The sequence below is a fragment of the Meleagris gallopavo genome, chromosome 1 (assembly GCF_905368555.1).
Source record: "Meleagris gallopavo chromosome 1, MGAL_WU_HG_1.1, whole genome shotgun sequence".
NCBI classification, from domain to species: Eukaryota; Metazoa; Chordata; class Aves; order Galliformes; family Phasianidae; genus Meleagris; species Meleagris gallopavo.
In genome coordinates, this window is record NC_139404.1 from 47,347,134 (window position 1) to 47,363,626 (window position 16,493).

At 43.9% G+C, this 16,493-nt stretch overlaps 2 protein-coding genes across 3 annotated transcripts; both read left to right on the forward strand.

Annotated features, from left to right (window-relative positions):
* MGP (matrix Gla protein) lies at positions 1 to 5,336 on the forward strand. The gene is made up of 5 exons (XM_003202202.3): positions 1 to 156; positions 2,507 to 2,637; positions 2,810 to 2,845; positions 3,961 to 4,036; positions 4,959 to 5,336. Exons 2-5 carry the CDS (start codon positions 2,577 to 2,579, stop codon positions 5,095 to 5,097), a joined length of 312 nt encoding a protein of 103 aa, XP_003202250.1. The 5' UTR covers positions 1 to 156; positions 2,507 to 2,576; the 3' UTR covers positions 5,098 to 5,336.
* Positions 5,337 to 8,969: 3,633 nt separating this feature from the next.
* On the forward strand, positions 8,970 to 15,409 carry LOC100543749 (osteocalcin-like). Of its 2 annotated transcripts, XM_003202210.5 has the most exons (4): positions 9,021 to 9,178; positions 11,332 to 11,367; positions 12,454 to 12,523; positions 14,307 to 15,409. In XM_003202210.5, exons 1-4 carry the CDS (start codon positions 9,112 to 9,114, stop codon positions 14,434 to 14,436), a joined length of 303 nt encoding a protein of 100 aa, XP_003202258.1. In that variant the 5' UTR covers positions 9,021 to 9,111; the 3' UTR covers positions 14,437 to 15,409. The 2 variants fall into 2 exon arrangements, with proteins under 2 accessions (XP_010708023.1, XP_003202258.1); XM_010709721.4 differs by lacking the exon at positions 11,332 to 11,367 and having other exon boundaries at positions 8,970 to 9,178.
* The last annotated feature ends 1,084 nt before the right edge of the window (positions 15,410 to 16,493 follow it).

The window sequence follows — 16,493 nt, forward strand, 5'->3', positions numbered from 1 at the left end:
GAAGCTTGAGGGTGGATCGAGAGTGGGAAACAGAAGGGGGAGGAGTCACTCATCAATGCTAATAAATAAAAGGCCCTTCTTTTTCCATGCAGGGCCCAGGACGCTGGAAGAGCTGCCCCTTGGACGAGTTACAGGCTGGCTGGAAAGAACGGCTCTGTGAGTATGCTAGGACTGCCTCGCTTTGCCTGGATGGCTGCTTGCTATAATGCCTTTCTGAGGCTTCACAGCTGCAAACTGCTAGGAGTGGTTGCTGCGTCTTGTGTAAAACTGTGATTCTCCATTTCAGCAGGAAACGGGACAGAGGGCTGCTTTTCTGAATATCCCTTTTTGGGGGAACTGTGGAAATCCCTCAGGCATTTGCTGGCAATTCATCTCACCTTCTCTTTCAGTAGTTCTAACCAGTGGATGCTACTAGAAAGCAAGGAGATTTGGCTCGCTGTGCCACATGATGTATTACATGTGGGGCAGCACAGTGATGCTGGGGAGGGGAGGTGTGTGCTGGAAAATCCAGGGTGCAGGTGGAGTGAACAGGAGATCATTCTTTCCAGGGTAAAATGCTCCCTGAAGTCAAGTTATTGGTATAGAGCCAGAATGTTCATTGATCCCTTGGAAAATGCTTTGCTGCTGTGGAGAAAAATTAAACATTTGAGTTAAAGGATGTTTGCAGCATTTCTCCTGCGCATTCACGCTTGCGATACTCCAGGGATCTGTGAGTTTCTGAAATTGTAGTGGAGTATTCCAGAGAGTAGAGGGCTCTGCCCTGAGTAAAGGTAGATAAATAAAGACAGTTTGGCTGGAAAGTCTGTTGGAGTTTCCCACTCTGTAGCATCACTTTCATTCCAAAGTACTCTCAGTACCTTCTTCCCTGTGCCCCACAGTTCTCCTGCTAAGTTCTGTCCCTCAAGCCCATATTTCTTGGCAGTTCCCAGACCTGCCAGACTGTACAAAACATTCAGGAAACCTACAAAATCCACATTCAGCACTAACTCAAAAACCCTGGGCTCCAAGGAATGCAAACAATCCTAGAGCAGAGAATTCCCTTAAAGAGACCAGAGTGGCGAGGCACAGGGACAGCAGGCAAGTCTCAGTTCTCCTAGAGCAGATTTCTTTTAGTTACAGCACAGCCTGGTGTTCACCCTGATTTAAGGCTGAGCACCGAATGGGCATGATGTGGATGATATAGAGGGCGCTGATGGTGGGGGACTGAGCTGCACTTTGCAGTTTGCATAGTCCCAGCCCCACTGCTGCCATGGGAGTGCTGGCAGTCACTGAGTACCCACCTCTCCTCACTGCCTTGCCTCTAGTAACTACTCCCCTTTGCTTTTCATCCAACAGCCATCTCTGTAACAACTACCCTCCCTGCCCCCTCCCATTTAATTCCCTCTTATTGTACCAAAGAGCTGGAAAGTCAAACTGCCACCTTACGTCCATCACTGCTGCCCATAACATTGGTCCCAGACATGCTCCTTTGATGCTAGCAGGTGAAGTAATGCTCCCAGAGACTGCTGGCCTGGGACATTAGTCCTGTCTGAAAAGTCTTCCACTGGCCACCCAGAGAGGTGATGGATGCCTCATCCCTGGCAACATTCAAAGTCAGGCTGGAGGGGCTCTGAGCACCCTGACTTAGCTGTAGTGGCCCTGTTCATTGCAGGGGAGTTGGACCAGATGGCTTTTAAAGGTCCCTTCTAACTCAAACAATTCTATGATTCTATGACTTCTGACTTTGGTATCCAATGGGACAAAGGCTGCTGGTGGCAGAGCAGAGGCAGCAGTCCTGAAACACATCTCCTTTCAGAAAGATGTTGACCCTTGGGCTGGAAGAGCAGTGTAGGACCACAGTGAAGACCTGCTGAGATAGCACTCTAGGTGCTGCTGCTGTTGTTTCAAATCTCACGGTCCTTTCAGCAGAAGGAATTCTTCTATATATCACTGTTTGCAGTGATACTCCTGGAGCAGTAAAGGAGGAGATGGGAAGGGGCATCAGTGCTGACTTCTTGCTTCAGCATCCTTCAGGCTGGGAGGGCATTGGGACCAGCTGGAGGAAGGGAGGTCTGAGCGTAGGGGAAGTGCCTGGTGCCTTATTCCCTATATCTCCCTCAGCAGAGCTGCCAGGACAGTCTGGGCTCTATTTATCCAGACAGAAAATGGCAAGGGCAAAGAGAGCGGATCAAAAGTAAAATATGAAAGACAAACACGTACATTTGGGATCAGCACACGCCTCTCCCTGCAGGCCCCTGGCAGCTCCTGGAATTCCTTCCACTTGCGGCCAGGTTCCTGAGTGTGGAGTGCTGGGACATGCTTGCCCGTGAATTATGGCATCTGTCCCTAAATCAAGAGAGGAAGGGGTAAGCCTCCTCCTTACTGAAGCCTGACTCAATCTGCTAATAGAAGCTGTGTTGTAATGACTCCATATAGTGTGTGTACAAACCAGCAGTTGCGTTCCCCAGGTTCTTTCATCCCTCCTGGATCTGTTTTCATAATAAACATTCCACTGCTAATTTTGCAGGACCTCTGTCTGCATTCAGTGGAAAGCGAGTGAGGCACAGCAAGAGTCAGAGTGAGAGAGTCCTTGCACAATGCGTTCTCTCGTCGTCCTTGTGCTCCTGGCCGTCTCGGTCATGGCCGCTACTTGCTATGGTAGGTGAGCTTCTTTTACTGGATGGAGCAATGACTCCAATGCTGCAGACATCTTTGGGTCTGTTCTGATGTATTATATTCACCTTCAACCCTGTAGATGTCTTCTTCTGGTCTATGGTGTGTAAAAGACTGAATTCCATGTGACTTACACATGTACTCTTTCTTTCCCCAGAGTCCCATGAGAGCATGGAATCCCATGAGTATCTCAGTAAGACTGCTTTACTATTTTCTTGAACTCAAAGTGCACTACAGGCATCTCCAAGGCCATTTTCTTGTACTTTACTGTGGAGATTAACTAGACAGAACCTCTCGGTCCAGGGATACTAAATTTAATGGGTTACAGAGTGTCAGGATAAATAGGAAGAAGATTAAAATGGAATTCACATGTTAGGGCACAATTGCAACTGCTGTGCTTTCCAATGAATATAATGAAAACTGGAAAACACAGTCATGAGTATAGATCCCTGCTGCATGTACGTAAACCAGGTTGAATGGTACCAGAAAAGGATATTGCTCAAAAAGCTCAGGAGGGTACTGCAGAAGCCAGTAATATGGGTTGTCCCTATGCAAGGATGGGGAGAACACAACTCTCTGCACCTTGGAAGAAGTAGGTGGGATGTGTGGGCAGGAGGGATCCTTGTTCTGGAAGAAGGAGTTAGTGTCACAGGAGAATCATGTGAGGGTGGAGAATCACTTAGGAACGAGCAGAGAGTTCAAAGCTAAAAAGAAACTAAACCATCTGGGAGAATGACTTCACAAAGCAGCTAGTCAGAAACACAAGTGGGAGCCAAAGCCAAAGACTCCTCCATGCTACAGTAGGACTGTGCTGTTCCTCAACAAGGACAGAAGGCACTTTCAGGCCCCTCGCTTCAAAATTTCCGCAGAGACCTTTGCACTGTGATTGCCTAACCTTGGAGGCAGATAAACTTATTCAGGCCCTTCCTGTTTTCCATCATAGCTTTACAATTCTGCTAATTCTACTGCGTGTGCCCAGACCTCCCCTTGGTCTGTGCCATCTGTGCCACTTGGCACCTACCTCTTGTTCCAGTTCCACCCAGTCAGAGAGGGCTATGGCAGCAGTTTTCCCCAGCGTGGCTTGAGTAACAGGAGGACAAAAGCAGCATGTGTGCTTCCATAGAGGTTGCATTTGCAGAGGGAGAGCTTGTCAATGAGCCAGCAGGAGGAAATATTAGTAGGTCCTGGGTCTCACGGTGTGTGGGAGGGCAGACAAGGAGACTGTCACAAATGTGGGAGAGGCCTTTGTGGAAATCAGGTCTTGCTAAAAGTGTTTATCTACTCTGAACCACCTCTTGCCTTCTCCAGACCCCTTCCTTAACAGGCAAAGGGCCAATGGCTTCATACGAGATGACACAGGACTAAGAGCTGTTCTTCAGGAGAGGTACGTTATGGCATCAGAACACTGAGGGTGGGAGCATGGAGAGGTATGTCTTTGCCAGTCATAGGCTGGTACCAGGGGAGAAGTCACAGTGACTCCTCAGAAGCCTCGGCCCCTCTCTCTGCTTGAGCCAACCCTGGGAGAACCATAGAATCATTAAGGTTGAAAAAGATCACTGGGTAATCTAGCCCAACCATCAGCCCATTCCTACCATGCCCACTAACCATGTAGCTCAGTGCTATGTCCACATGGTTCCTGAACACCTCTCAGAAAGTAGAGTGGGTCTGTGCATTCAGGGGCAAGTTCTGCACTGGAAGAGTTCTTTTTAAATTTGTCTGAAGGAAGGAGTAGCAAAAGGAGGAGGAATCAGTGTGGGCCATCCAGAAGGGAAGCTCAGTTTGAGATCTTGTTCCAGTCCTCAAGATTTGTGAAGAATTTGCATAACTTTTTCTAAATTGCAAAGCCTTTGGTGGGCTTCTTTTCCTCATCTATAGAATGCAGATACAGGCAGTTTTACATCTTACGCAGGGCTTGTGAAAATAAGGGCTGAGATACAGAAGGGAAACCCTGTCAGCAGTATCAGGTAGCCCTTAGCAGGAAGCTTCTTGCTCTCCTTTTTTCATGTTTGGGGTTAGGGAAGAGCAGAAGAGCTGGAGGGATCAGACTGGGGGACTATTCCTGCAGCAACAGGCTGAGACAGGAACCACCCTCTTATCCCCACCACCCTACTTAGCCATGAAGTAAAAGGTTACATAGGGAGGCAACCATACCTGCTGTAGTCACGTTGGTACCCTGGGTACGGTGAACACTGGTATGCCATGGTCTTGGTAGTAGAGGCTGGGATGGACCCTTAGACCTGGTAAGGCAGAGAAGGGCCATATACAGATATTTAAGATAACACTCCTAATTTTTTTTTTTTTTGCAGGATCAGGGAACGTAATAAGGCACCTCAGGAACGTCAGAGGGAGATCTGTGAGGACTTCTACCTGTGTGAACAGTATGCTCTTAACCATGGCTATCCTGCTGCTTACAGGCACTATTTTGGGAGGAGGAGGAATAAGTGAAGATGATCTGTCCCCACCCTGGGGCTTGGACCTCAGGATAACCTCCTAGGAAAAGCAATGGCTCTGAAACATATTCAGTTGCTTGTGTCCCTGTATGTTATCCTGCCTGCTGCTTCTCTCCCATGTAGCCATGGATTCCTACATTGTGTTAATTAGCGCTGAGCTGATGTAGCAGAGATCAGAGAGAGTTCAGGATGTGGGTGTTTGCTGCACAATAAACTGCTGGTTTGACACTATCATCTCATGACTCACAGTATTTTAGGGGATGACTTTTCACGAAGAAGCTGAATTTCTTTATCATAAAACCTGGTGCAGATAATGGAAACAAGTCCTTACCACACAATCACATGAGATTTAAAAGAATGTACAATTATTTTGTTCTGGGGCCTATAGCTGACTTATTTTAGACATCACTGGCAAATTTCATTCTCAGCCTTAGGACATCTTAAAATGGTCTGGTGTTCAAAAGGGAGGGTGAGATGCACTTTTTGAAAACAAAATCTCTTTGAGATTTTCTCACTTTGGTAAACAACATCCAAGTGTCTGTTTAATCTTAAAGACAAAGTTGGTATGAAAACTAGTGACAGAAAAAAACTGGCAGTGGCACCTTGTTCTCCCAGCCACCCTTCGATTCTGGTGTATGGTACTTCTGCAGAAAGGAACATGTGGCCCAGATTTTATTCATATTTTCATTAGGCGTGCTGGTTTATCTCCTTTCTCCTAGAAAACTTTAGCATTAGCCTTTTACTTTGAATTATTATATGGAAATTATTATTATTTTTTTATTTCTTCAGCTAAAACCAAGAACGCAGACATAAATTCTCCTTGGCTCAACACCTTCCTCTTGTTGACACAGAAAATCAGCTTGAATTGTAGAATCATTAGGGTTGGAAAGACCAGTAGGATCACTGAGTCCAATCATCAACCCATGCCTGTGACTGTACTAGACCATTTCTCTCAGTGTGACATCTGCCCTGTTCTTGAACACCTCCAGGAACAGTTGTTCCAACACCTCCCAGGGCAGCCTGTTCCAGTGCATCACCGATCTTTTGAAGAAGTTTTTACTGATATCCAATCTGAACCTCCCCTGGTGCAACTTGAGGCATTCCCTCTTGTCCTATTGCTGTTACCTGGGAGAAGAGGCTGACACCACCTCTCTACCACTTCCTTTCAGATTGTTGTAGAGTGATAAGGTCTCTCATGAGCCTCCTCTTCTCCAGGCTGAACAACCCCAGTTCTCATAGCCGCTCTTCATAAGACTTGCGTCCAGATTCTTCCCAGCTTCATTGCTCTACTCTGGACATGCTCCACTGCCTTAATGTATTTCTTGTAGAAAGGGGCCCAAAATTGAACATTGTATCCCCTTGTACTTTTTGTTTCCTCTTGTGTCTCTCTGAACCCATGAGGGTGAGGATAGCTAGGAGTCAAAGCATCAGAAAAAGAAGGGATAAACAAGAGATTCAGATCTGAGGAGCAAAGAGCAAGTCCTGTCCTGTGTGGTAAGGTGGACATACCATGGGCCTCTGGGAGTGGCAAGTGACTGAAGGAGGCAGTGGGTCTCCTTTTTGGTAGCCACTTTCTCTGTCACCCCAGTGGCACCAGGGACAAAAGCCAGAACTCACGGCTCCCACCCCTCTGTTCCGCTCGCTCTGTCTTGGAGGCAGCAGGATGCAGCCACAGCTCTTTGGACACCCCTCAGTGTGCAGGTGTAAAATGCTCAATCTCAGCTCAGCGCAGCTTGTTTCATTTTGCACATCTTCAGGTTTCCCCAGTGACCTGCAAATTAGAGAAATGGGAAATATTACAGTACACTGTCAAAGTCTGTAAGGTATGAAGTATCAAATTGTTGAATATTCTATGAAATTAAATATAGAGCCAAATCTACCTTCCACAGTGGAAACATACATCTTTTCAGAAATATGCTTTGTGGTTTTGCCAGCTTGGCAGATGAATCTTTGGGAAGAAAACATATTTATTTATTGAAAACACTTCTGATAGGAAACTCCACCCTGCCAGTTGCTGAGATTTTGTCCAAAGGAAAAAGTGAGAGAGAAATGAGTGTTGTGAAAAAACGCTGTTCAGATTAGGTATATTTGCATTCTCATTTGTTCTGCATGTTCCTAAGGAGTTGAGTATTAAGATCACCAAAGTCAACAAGTCTGTAGTGTTTGGGTTTGTCTTGACACCGTGACACCACCAAAACAGAATGCATGGGGCTAATACTGTCTGGGTCTGTGTCCAAAAATACTTAGCACTTCCAACCTCCAGTTTACCAGAATAAATAATGAATAATATCAGTTTTCAGAGGGTTTTCATTAATGTAAATGATAATCAAACATGCTTGTGAGACTAAATACTGATTAAAAAGCTTCAGAAAAGCTAGGAAGAAAGGGTAGGCTGTTTGGATGACTACAGTTGTGTATTTATACTCTTTCCAGCTTTCTTTTGCTTATCCTTTCCTAGGATACTTATCGCTGTTGATATTTATTTATTTTTAAACTGTTGCTCTCCAAGACGCTTCTTCTGGATGTTGTTAGTATATATATTCAGTCTGTCCTGGACTGTAGAAAAGCTAAACATGTTTTTTAATCCTCAAATTTCTCTGATTTCTATGTAAAATGAAAGACTGTTTATAATGATCAACAGAATCTCCAGTGGACATGACTGCCCTTGGGAGCCTATTATTTCCGTAACTCTGTGTGTGGGGCTGTGGAGGATCAAACACAAAGTGGAGAAAGATGTGATCCATGTGCTGTGTTGGATGTAACTTTGGGAACTTGGCTGGCATAGTAGAATATGGTAATATGGGTTACTGGTAGAAAAAAAGCATCTCAGTAGAGGAGGAAGAGGAGGTTTAGTTATATTGTGTGTGCACAGGAGCACTGTCTGTTGTCTGGCTGAATAAATGTCATTCAGCCATAAGCTGAAATGTCACCATAGTGCAGGCCATACCTGATGACAATTCAGCATTTAATACAGAGCTACAATACTCACTAAAATTCTGCTGAACTAGGGAGACAAAAACACAGCCTGAGGTTATTTCAAATACATGGTTGGTTGGTTGACGGATTGGGTTGTTGGATTGGCTATGAGTACTACAAGCAGTGCAGTCTCTGGATGCTCCTCAAAAGGTCTGAGCAGGAACAGCAGGGATACTTCCACACACATGGGGCTTCGCAAACACCATCACTTCTTGGGAAACATGCTGACATGAACTGTCAGGATCACAGTCCTTGCTTTGGGTCAGGGCCTGGTAAGCTCCTGTTCCTGGCATGTGCTTCTTGATGTACCAAGTAACCATAGTCAACCAAGTTCTGAAGAGTAAAACACTTCTGGAGTCTCAAGGCTTATTTGATGTTGAGGCAAGAGAAGCCAAGCCATTAGCCACCAAATTGGGAAGGTTTCCAGGAAGAAAAAAGAAAGGTCACTGTCTACTAAAGATCCCAATACTGTAAACATCTCAAATCTCTTCAATGGTTTGTTGAAACTGTCTAAAGTGAAAACCTACTGTATATTTGCCCTATGAAAAACATTTTATGGGTGTCCTTTCCTTTAGAGGTATGAGTGTGGTTGGGGAAAAGGGTCACCATTAGGTTCAGACTCATTTTCCACATGGGAGAGTCCCATCACACCAAAACATCTGCTTCACTTCTGGATGTGCTGGGCTCTCTTCTGGCTTTCCTTCAGGAAGCTGAATCACTTCTATGTTTACAATAAAAGTGATTTTTTATCCAGTTGTTTTTCTTCAACAGACCTATTCAAAATCTCAGATAAAATCTTCTGGAAATGCCGTGAGTCCCGAGATGGATGTCCCAATGGCTGCCAGGACCCAATGTTTTGTGGCCCGAAGGACGGGCTTTGTTTTGGAGCTCAGACTCAGGAACACAAGCCAGAGCCCTGATCTCTCCAGGCAATTACAGGATATAAAACGATGCTCAAAAGCAGGCTTCAGAGTGCCTTGGCAGCCTCCAAGAACACTCTGAGTGTAGGGAGAGCAGCAAAGGCAAAGCAGACATGAGGAAGCTACTGACACCAATGATCTTGACTCTGGCCCTGGCAGTGCACTGCTGCTGTGAGAAAGGTAAGGAAAGTGGACATCTTCCTTGAGAACACTGCTGTATCTTAGTCTGGGAGGCTGTACCATAGTCGTAAATCAGAGGGATTTGGGTATAGACAGCCTTATCTGCTACTGGGTTCTTTCTTCCATTGGTCAAAAAAAATAAGCATTTGCATCACTGAACTGCAGCAGAGAATTCCAACATTTTGACATACTGAAGCATGAAACCAGTTTAGCAATTAGGTGAACTGGCAAAGGCATGCTGGGTGTTCAATTTTGGGTTATCAGGGTGAGCTGCAGGGCAGAGCTGTGTCAAGAACAGGGAGGGAGACTTTATTCCTGCCAGCACTGAAGTGTTGTAAAATTGCAGAGATAGGCACTGAGTCAAGTCTTCACCTGCTGAAAAAATGTGGAATGGGGAGAACTCTGGAGGGGAAAAATAAACACCTATTGATATTTAGAAAAAAAAAAGGGAGTTGTCCCATTGAATAAGAGCACATCATATTTGCCTGGGGGGGTTGTGGAGTCTCCTTCTCTGGAGATATTCAAGTCTCGCCTGGACGCCTACCTGTGCGACCTGGTGTAGGGAACCTGCTTTGGCAGGGGGGTTGGTCTCGATGATCTCTGGAGGTCCCTTCCAACCCCTACAATTCTGTGATTCTGTGATTCCGTGATATTTGAAGATGATTTAGGCATGGTGACATTATGATCAAGAGAGATCAATGCAGTGGTTAGCACTAGAGTTCATGGAGAGGGAAGGGTGGGAAGATGAGAAACAGCAAGTGTTTCTGCAGCAGGAAAAGAGAAGCCAAGTAGGAAGGGGCCCTGTCTGCCTGTATTATCTCATTCAGTGTTGAGTTTCAGCATCAGACATGTCATGATTCAGTACTGGCAAATATATTTTGTTTGATCTGTGTTTTCCTTCTGTCAGTCTCTTGCTCACTTTCTCACTGCTGAGTGTATCTCTGCTTTTTTTTGTTAGTTGTTACTACATTCCAGATTGCTTAACAGCCTTGGAGTAACTTCTAATTTTTATTTTTATTTTTGAAATCCAAGGAATGTATACATTGCTTAAAAATAGAACTACAAACAACTCTTCTCACACAAAGTCTTTGTTTAAGCACAGTTTTGTTTGGTTGTGGATTTTTTTTTTGGTTGTTTTTTTTTTTTTTTTATCTCCACAGCTCTTTCTCTGCCTGTAAGCACACTCATGCCAAATACCTGATGAAATAATGGGAGAAAAAAACTTGTGAACTTGTCCTGTGTGGGAAAACCAAGATGAAATGGAGACCTACCATGTCTGTTAAAAGACAATTTGTTTGGATGCTTGCAGGGGGTATTAAGGATTAAGATTACAATTAGGACTGAAAACAGAAATACAGTGTGTGAAAAGTGTAGCAAAGTGTAGAGTTGATCCTAATTTTTGGCCCTAATTCTCTTTGCTGTCAATATCTTGTGATCTCTGTCTAGAGTCAGGGAAATCTCTCTCTCCAAAGATAGAAGAGATGTTCAGCTATCTAAAGTGGGGCTGTGAGAAAGAAGGGAACAGATTCATTAGCAGGGTCTGTTGTGACTGGACAAGGGGAAATTGTTTCAAATTAAAAGAGGGGAGATTTAGTTTGAATATAAAGAAGAAATTTTTTAGGTGGTGGATGTCTCATCTCTGGAGACACCCAAGGTCAGCCTGGGAGGGCTCTGAGCACCCTGATCGAGCTGTGGTTGTCCCTTGTTCATTTTAGAGGAGTTGGACCAAACGGCCTTTAAGGGTCCCTTCCAACTCGAATAATTATATAATTCTATGATCTTCTGGTCCTGTCCAAATCTACGGTTTTGCTCAAATGCTCCCTTCCCTCCTGCTGTCCCTGCTCTTAGCAAGGATGAGGAGGAAGGAAAAGGAAGGTCTGCCTAAAGTTTCCACTGTGCTGTATGTTTACTGTGTCATTTTTATCTTGTTATGAGAAAGATGAAATTAAATGCATCTAATCATAACAGGTAAATTTGGTGGTGGATAATTCTTTCCCTACATTCTGGGTGTTGATAAAACCTTTTTTGGGAGGGACAGACCTTTTAGAAAAGGGAGAGCTGGATTCATTCAGTAAGCAGAGCGATTCACTTAGAGAGAGAAGCAGAAGAGCAGATAGCACAAGCAAGTTCCTGTCTATCTGTCTGTCTTGCAGATCCCAAAGACCCCTCCGGATCTCCCAATGCTGCCAGTGAGTATATTGCTGTGACTGACACTTAGCTCCATTCTCCTGTATCTTCTTCCTTTCTTCCCTTTGATGGGTTCAAGGGATGAACAAGAATCATACTGCATCTCCCTTTCATGAAACAGTGTGATGTAGGAGGAGCAATGTGTCCAGTCTCCGTCCTCCTCTGAGCTGGCCTCAGAAACCTCTCTGAAGAGACTGCTGTGCCCTCAGCCTCTTACAAGAGCAGAACCTGACTCAGGGCCTCCAAATAGTGGTCTTTGGATCTGTTGGTCAGACAGCCTAGTGCACAGGACAACAGAGAAGAAAGTTTTGTATCTGAAAACAAGTACCTTCGTTGGCAGCTGCTGGGGGTTGCAGTCCCTCTTATATTGGGTTGCCCATGCTGCAGGGAACTGCATACCTTGGAGTGTCCATAGGTATCACAGCAAGCTGATCCTGACAGAAATCTGCGTGGAAAATCTCCCTTGTTCTTCCTTTTCACACTTACCTTGTCTCCTTTTTCATACCTTACAGGGTAACATTCCTGCTGGTGAGCATGAAAGTTGTTTTTCCAGTGAGCCAATACAAACATAAACTGGGAAAGAGAAAAAAAAAACAACCCAAAGTGTTCAGGGAAAGGAGATGATTTCTGACAGGCTGTTATTTGGCCATTTCTGTGCACACAATATCCTGTACAAGGGAACCTGACTAAACCTAGGAGACAGAAAGCAAGTCAATACTCTGAAATTAGCTGGGCTAGAGAAACAGAGTGCCGTTCCCTCCATTTTCTCCCTATTCATATTTTATTCTGTTGTGACTTTGTCTACTGAGCATTTGCTGTGCACTAATATCATGCTGTGTGATAAGGGAATCAAATTTAAGAGAGTCCTTTCTTCACGTAAATGTACAGGTTAGGGTGAGGGGGGAACCAAACTGTAGGGCTTTGAGTGGAAAGTTGAGTGGGGAAAAATGAACTGGCAGGTGGGATGAGCTGCAGCAGTCATCTGCTTGAGAAGAGAGAGAACAATCACTTTTCAGAGGCTATGCTGGTCTCTGATTTGTACAGACCATGGCCTTGCATCTCTAATCTGCTGTGTTCTCTCTTGGTAGGCATCACAGTTAAAAAGGAAGTTGCCCATGCCTTTGTGAAGAGGCAGAAGAGATTCGACATGTATGAATGGTAAAATCACATGAGCCAGGATGAGAGTTGGACTCCAGTGGACTTTTTGGAAGAGGGGGTGGGATGTGGCAAAGCAATTCTTTGTTGTACATCTACATATCATGCCTAGAATTAAAAAGGCAGCAAGAACTTGCCAAGGATAGACTAATTGTTCTTTTTTTCACAAATATTCCTTCAGGAGTTCATTGCTGATCTTTGTTATTCCCTCACATGGGGAAAGACAGCACTAGCTAATGGGGTCAGAAGGGTACAAGTTAGAAGCTGCACAAACCTGTGGAGACATCAGATCCAAATTCCAGGATAGTGAGTATCACAGATCCCTGACCATTGCCTCAGCCTCCGTACAAAGGAGCTAGAGCTCAGTTGCAGTGCAGTGGTGAGGCTAAATCTAAAACTGCACCCATTTGTGCAGTATATCCATTTGTTTGAGGGTGGTGAAGCACTGGAACAGATATCTCAGAGAAGATGTGGATGCCCCATTCCTGGAGGTGTTCAAGGCCAGCTTGGATGGGACCTGGGCAGACTGATCTGGTGGGTGGTAGCCCTGCCTGAGGCACGAGGGCTAGAGCTCAACAATCATTAAGGTCCCTTCCAACCTAAGCCATTCTATAATTCTATGATTCTATGATCTAGGCAGAGAGTTTTGGGGAAATCCTAGATAAAAACATTTGGAGAAATGCTCTTGAGCAAGAATGCTCTTCAGATATTTCCTAGAAGGAATTGTTAAGCCACAGTCTCATGTAGGCCTGTGTAAAAAATAATTATTATTCAATACGTCTTTGGATTGGAAGGATGATGGTTTTGTTTGGATGACAGAAAACTGGGAGTTCCCATCTACAGAGAAGAGGATCATAGTAGGGTAGCAGAGGAAGTCACTAGTGTTGAAACTTGGAATGATTAAAAAAAAAAATGAAATTCAGATGAGAAACTGTACTGACTGCCTCTGTACTGGTGGGTCACCATAGAAGTAGTTTCTGCAACAAGCATAAATGAGGAAGGACTTAGGTAGAGAGAGCTTGCTGTATTATTCAATCACAAGGTAAGGTTAGTCTGGAAATACAGATGCAACAAATAGAACTCAAGGGTGTTGCAGGGAATTTCCAATACAGAAATAAAGTAATAGCTTGTGATACTTTTAAGTCATTTCCTGTAGCAGCATGTACAGAAAAGATTAAGTGAGTCTGCAAAGGAGGTGAGAAGGGCATCCTTCTCTAAATCTAAAGACTAAAAGATTTGGGTGTGCTCAGCATGGCAAAACAAAGCTGTGAAAGGGAAAGGATTACTGTCAACAACAGAAGGGAGGGTGATGAGAGGAAACTATGAAAACTAAAGGAGAGTGGAGAACAGGAAAATGAGCAGAAACAGCACAGATTAAGAAAAGCAAGAAATGCTAAAATAAAATAATTATAAAATAAATAATATATATGTATATTTTAAAAGAGTGCCACATAGCTGGGGAATAAGGCTGGGGACAAAGACAAAATAAAACAAAAACCCCAACATAATCAAGCATAAAACTAACTCTACAAAAACTATATGTGCTTTTATGGTCTCCTTTGCTGGTGAAACTTCAAGGATAGTTGATTCAACTGGGTTCAGTTCCAACTTCTCCCAGCATTTGACAAGGAGATCTATCCCCATGTAGGCAGATATTTAACCTGCCATGAGATGTCCCCCTGCTAGAGCACTCTGAGGAGTCACTCCTCTCATCATTTGAGTGTGAAACCTTCCAACTCCACTGACTGAATGTGCAGAACAGCATTTTTCTCTTTGTTCGCTCCAGGTACTCTGAGTATTACAAAAGCCCAATGGAGCAGATGCGTGAGCGTTGTGAAAGCTACCCTCCCTGTGACTATCTGTCTGACCAAATAGGATTTCCCATGGCCTACAACCGTTTCTTTGGGAGATACTAAGGCTGGGATTATTATTTTGATCATCTGACCATTCTGAAAACCCCCAGCAGAAAGAATCTTGTGGATAGGAAGAAGGGAAGAAGGACGTCTACACTGAGACCATCTTCCACTGTCTCCCTCGCCAGCTGAAACACAAAGGCTATTCCACTTGTCTGGATTGCATCAGCTTTCTTGCTTTCATCAAAAATGTTTATTTTCTGTTATCTTCTGTGGTATTTTCAGTGCCATCAGGAATGGTTGAGAAGACTCTGTATTCCCCGCTTCCTTTGTAAATACTATTACATAGCTAGGAATCACGTCCCAGTATACTCTTCTTATTATTCTACCACAAAATTTGCCTGTGTAATATCAACATTTAAATCCCCAGAAGTGTGTTTGAAGACCTTTTAGATGAGCCGTTCCATTTGTGTGCTACATTCAGTGACTGTGAAAAATGAATTGGAAATCTCTTATTGTTTTTATTACAATTGATTTCTGGTGAAATTGAATGTACCAAAGTAGAACAAAAAAATCTGTCTTTCTCTGATGCTTTAGCTTTTGTGCTTGAAATTAAACAGTCAGATTGTCTCCCCAAAACAAACAAAATAAAGCAATGAACTTTATGAAATAAAAATAAAGCTGTTCAATGGTGGATTGAAGCTGGGACAGCATTTTTTTCATTCGGGGTGACTTGCCTTTTTCTTTATATATATATATGTATATATATATACATACACATACACACATATCTTCTTCCCTCTGCACTACTTCATTCTGTCTCCCTGTATGAATGTTATGCATCAGCAACTTTCAGCAGTCTCCCTTGACACAGTCTATCAAAATGTATTCCCTGAGAGGTAGATGGCAAATCCCGTCTCCAACAGTAGACACTGTTGAGCCTCAAGAAACTGAGAAACACCAAATCTCTTTTTCATGTAAGCTGGTGCAGCCATTCCCATATGCTGATAGCAATAAATACTTATTATGTAATATAGTTGGTGTGCTGCTTTTCTCTATTCCTCTGTACAACCTGTTTCTGCTGTTAAGGAGATGTCTGGAAGGTAGAGCAGGATCCAGACTGATGAGATTTTCTTCCCCCCTCCTCTGCTCCATTGCAAATCACAGAATCATAGAATCACAGAATTGTTTGAGTTGGAAGAGACCCTTAAAGGCCATCTGGTCCAACTTCCCTGCAATGAACAAGGACGCCTACAGCTCGATCAGGGCATTCAGAGCCCCTCCAGCCTGACTTTGGGTGTCTCCATTGATGGGCATCCACCACCTCTCTGGGCGACCTGTGCCAGTGCCTCACTAAATGACTACACCAAGATTCAGATGATGACTCCTATACACCATCAGAGTGGTGGAGAGGATAGCTAGATTTTTAATGATTTGCTGCCTACTGAATTCAGCATTTCTCTGGAAGACTTTACACTAAAGTAAGGATATGGGATAAGTCTACACAGATGGCTGCTGTGTGCGCAGCCCTCCTCTGGCAAGCTGTTATGGCTTGCTCTGGGTAAACTGACCTTGGCCAAGGAGAAAATGTTAATAAGTACCTCTGCTTGTCTTGGTCAAATATCTGAGAGTGGTTCCTCTATTGGCATAAAGTGATGCTCACAGAAAAACTCACCTTTGAAAGCCATCTAGTAAAATGAACAATGTTCTCATAGAAAGCAGTGAAAATGTTGCCAGGAAAATACCAAAGAGATTAGTGAGCTCTCAGTATCTGCTGCATGAATGTGAGGTTTTGTTGTTGTTGCTTTTTTTTTTAAAAAAAAAAGAAAATCAAATTTTCTGTCAATATTTACATATTTTCTGTTAATTTTATATTTGTCTCCTCCTTTTGATAAATATTTTTTTTCGGGGAAGGTGAACATTAAGGCCTCGATCATGCGATCTGCACTGTGTCACCAGACCTTTATATGGCCTTTGGAGAGCTGAGCTCACAAATCAGATCACAAATGCAATGCTGGACTGCAGCAGCTCGAGTTTCACCTGCTCAATGTACTCCTCAGTACCATTACTCATCCTCTGCTGCCATCGTATGGTCATTGCATTTATCGCCATGGCTGTGC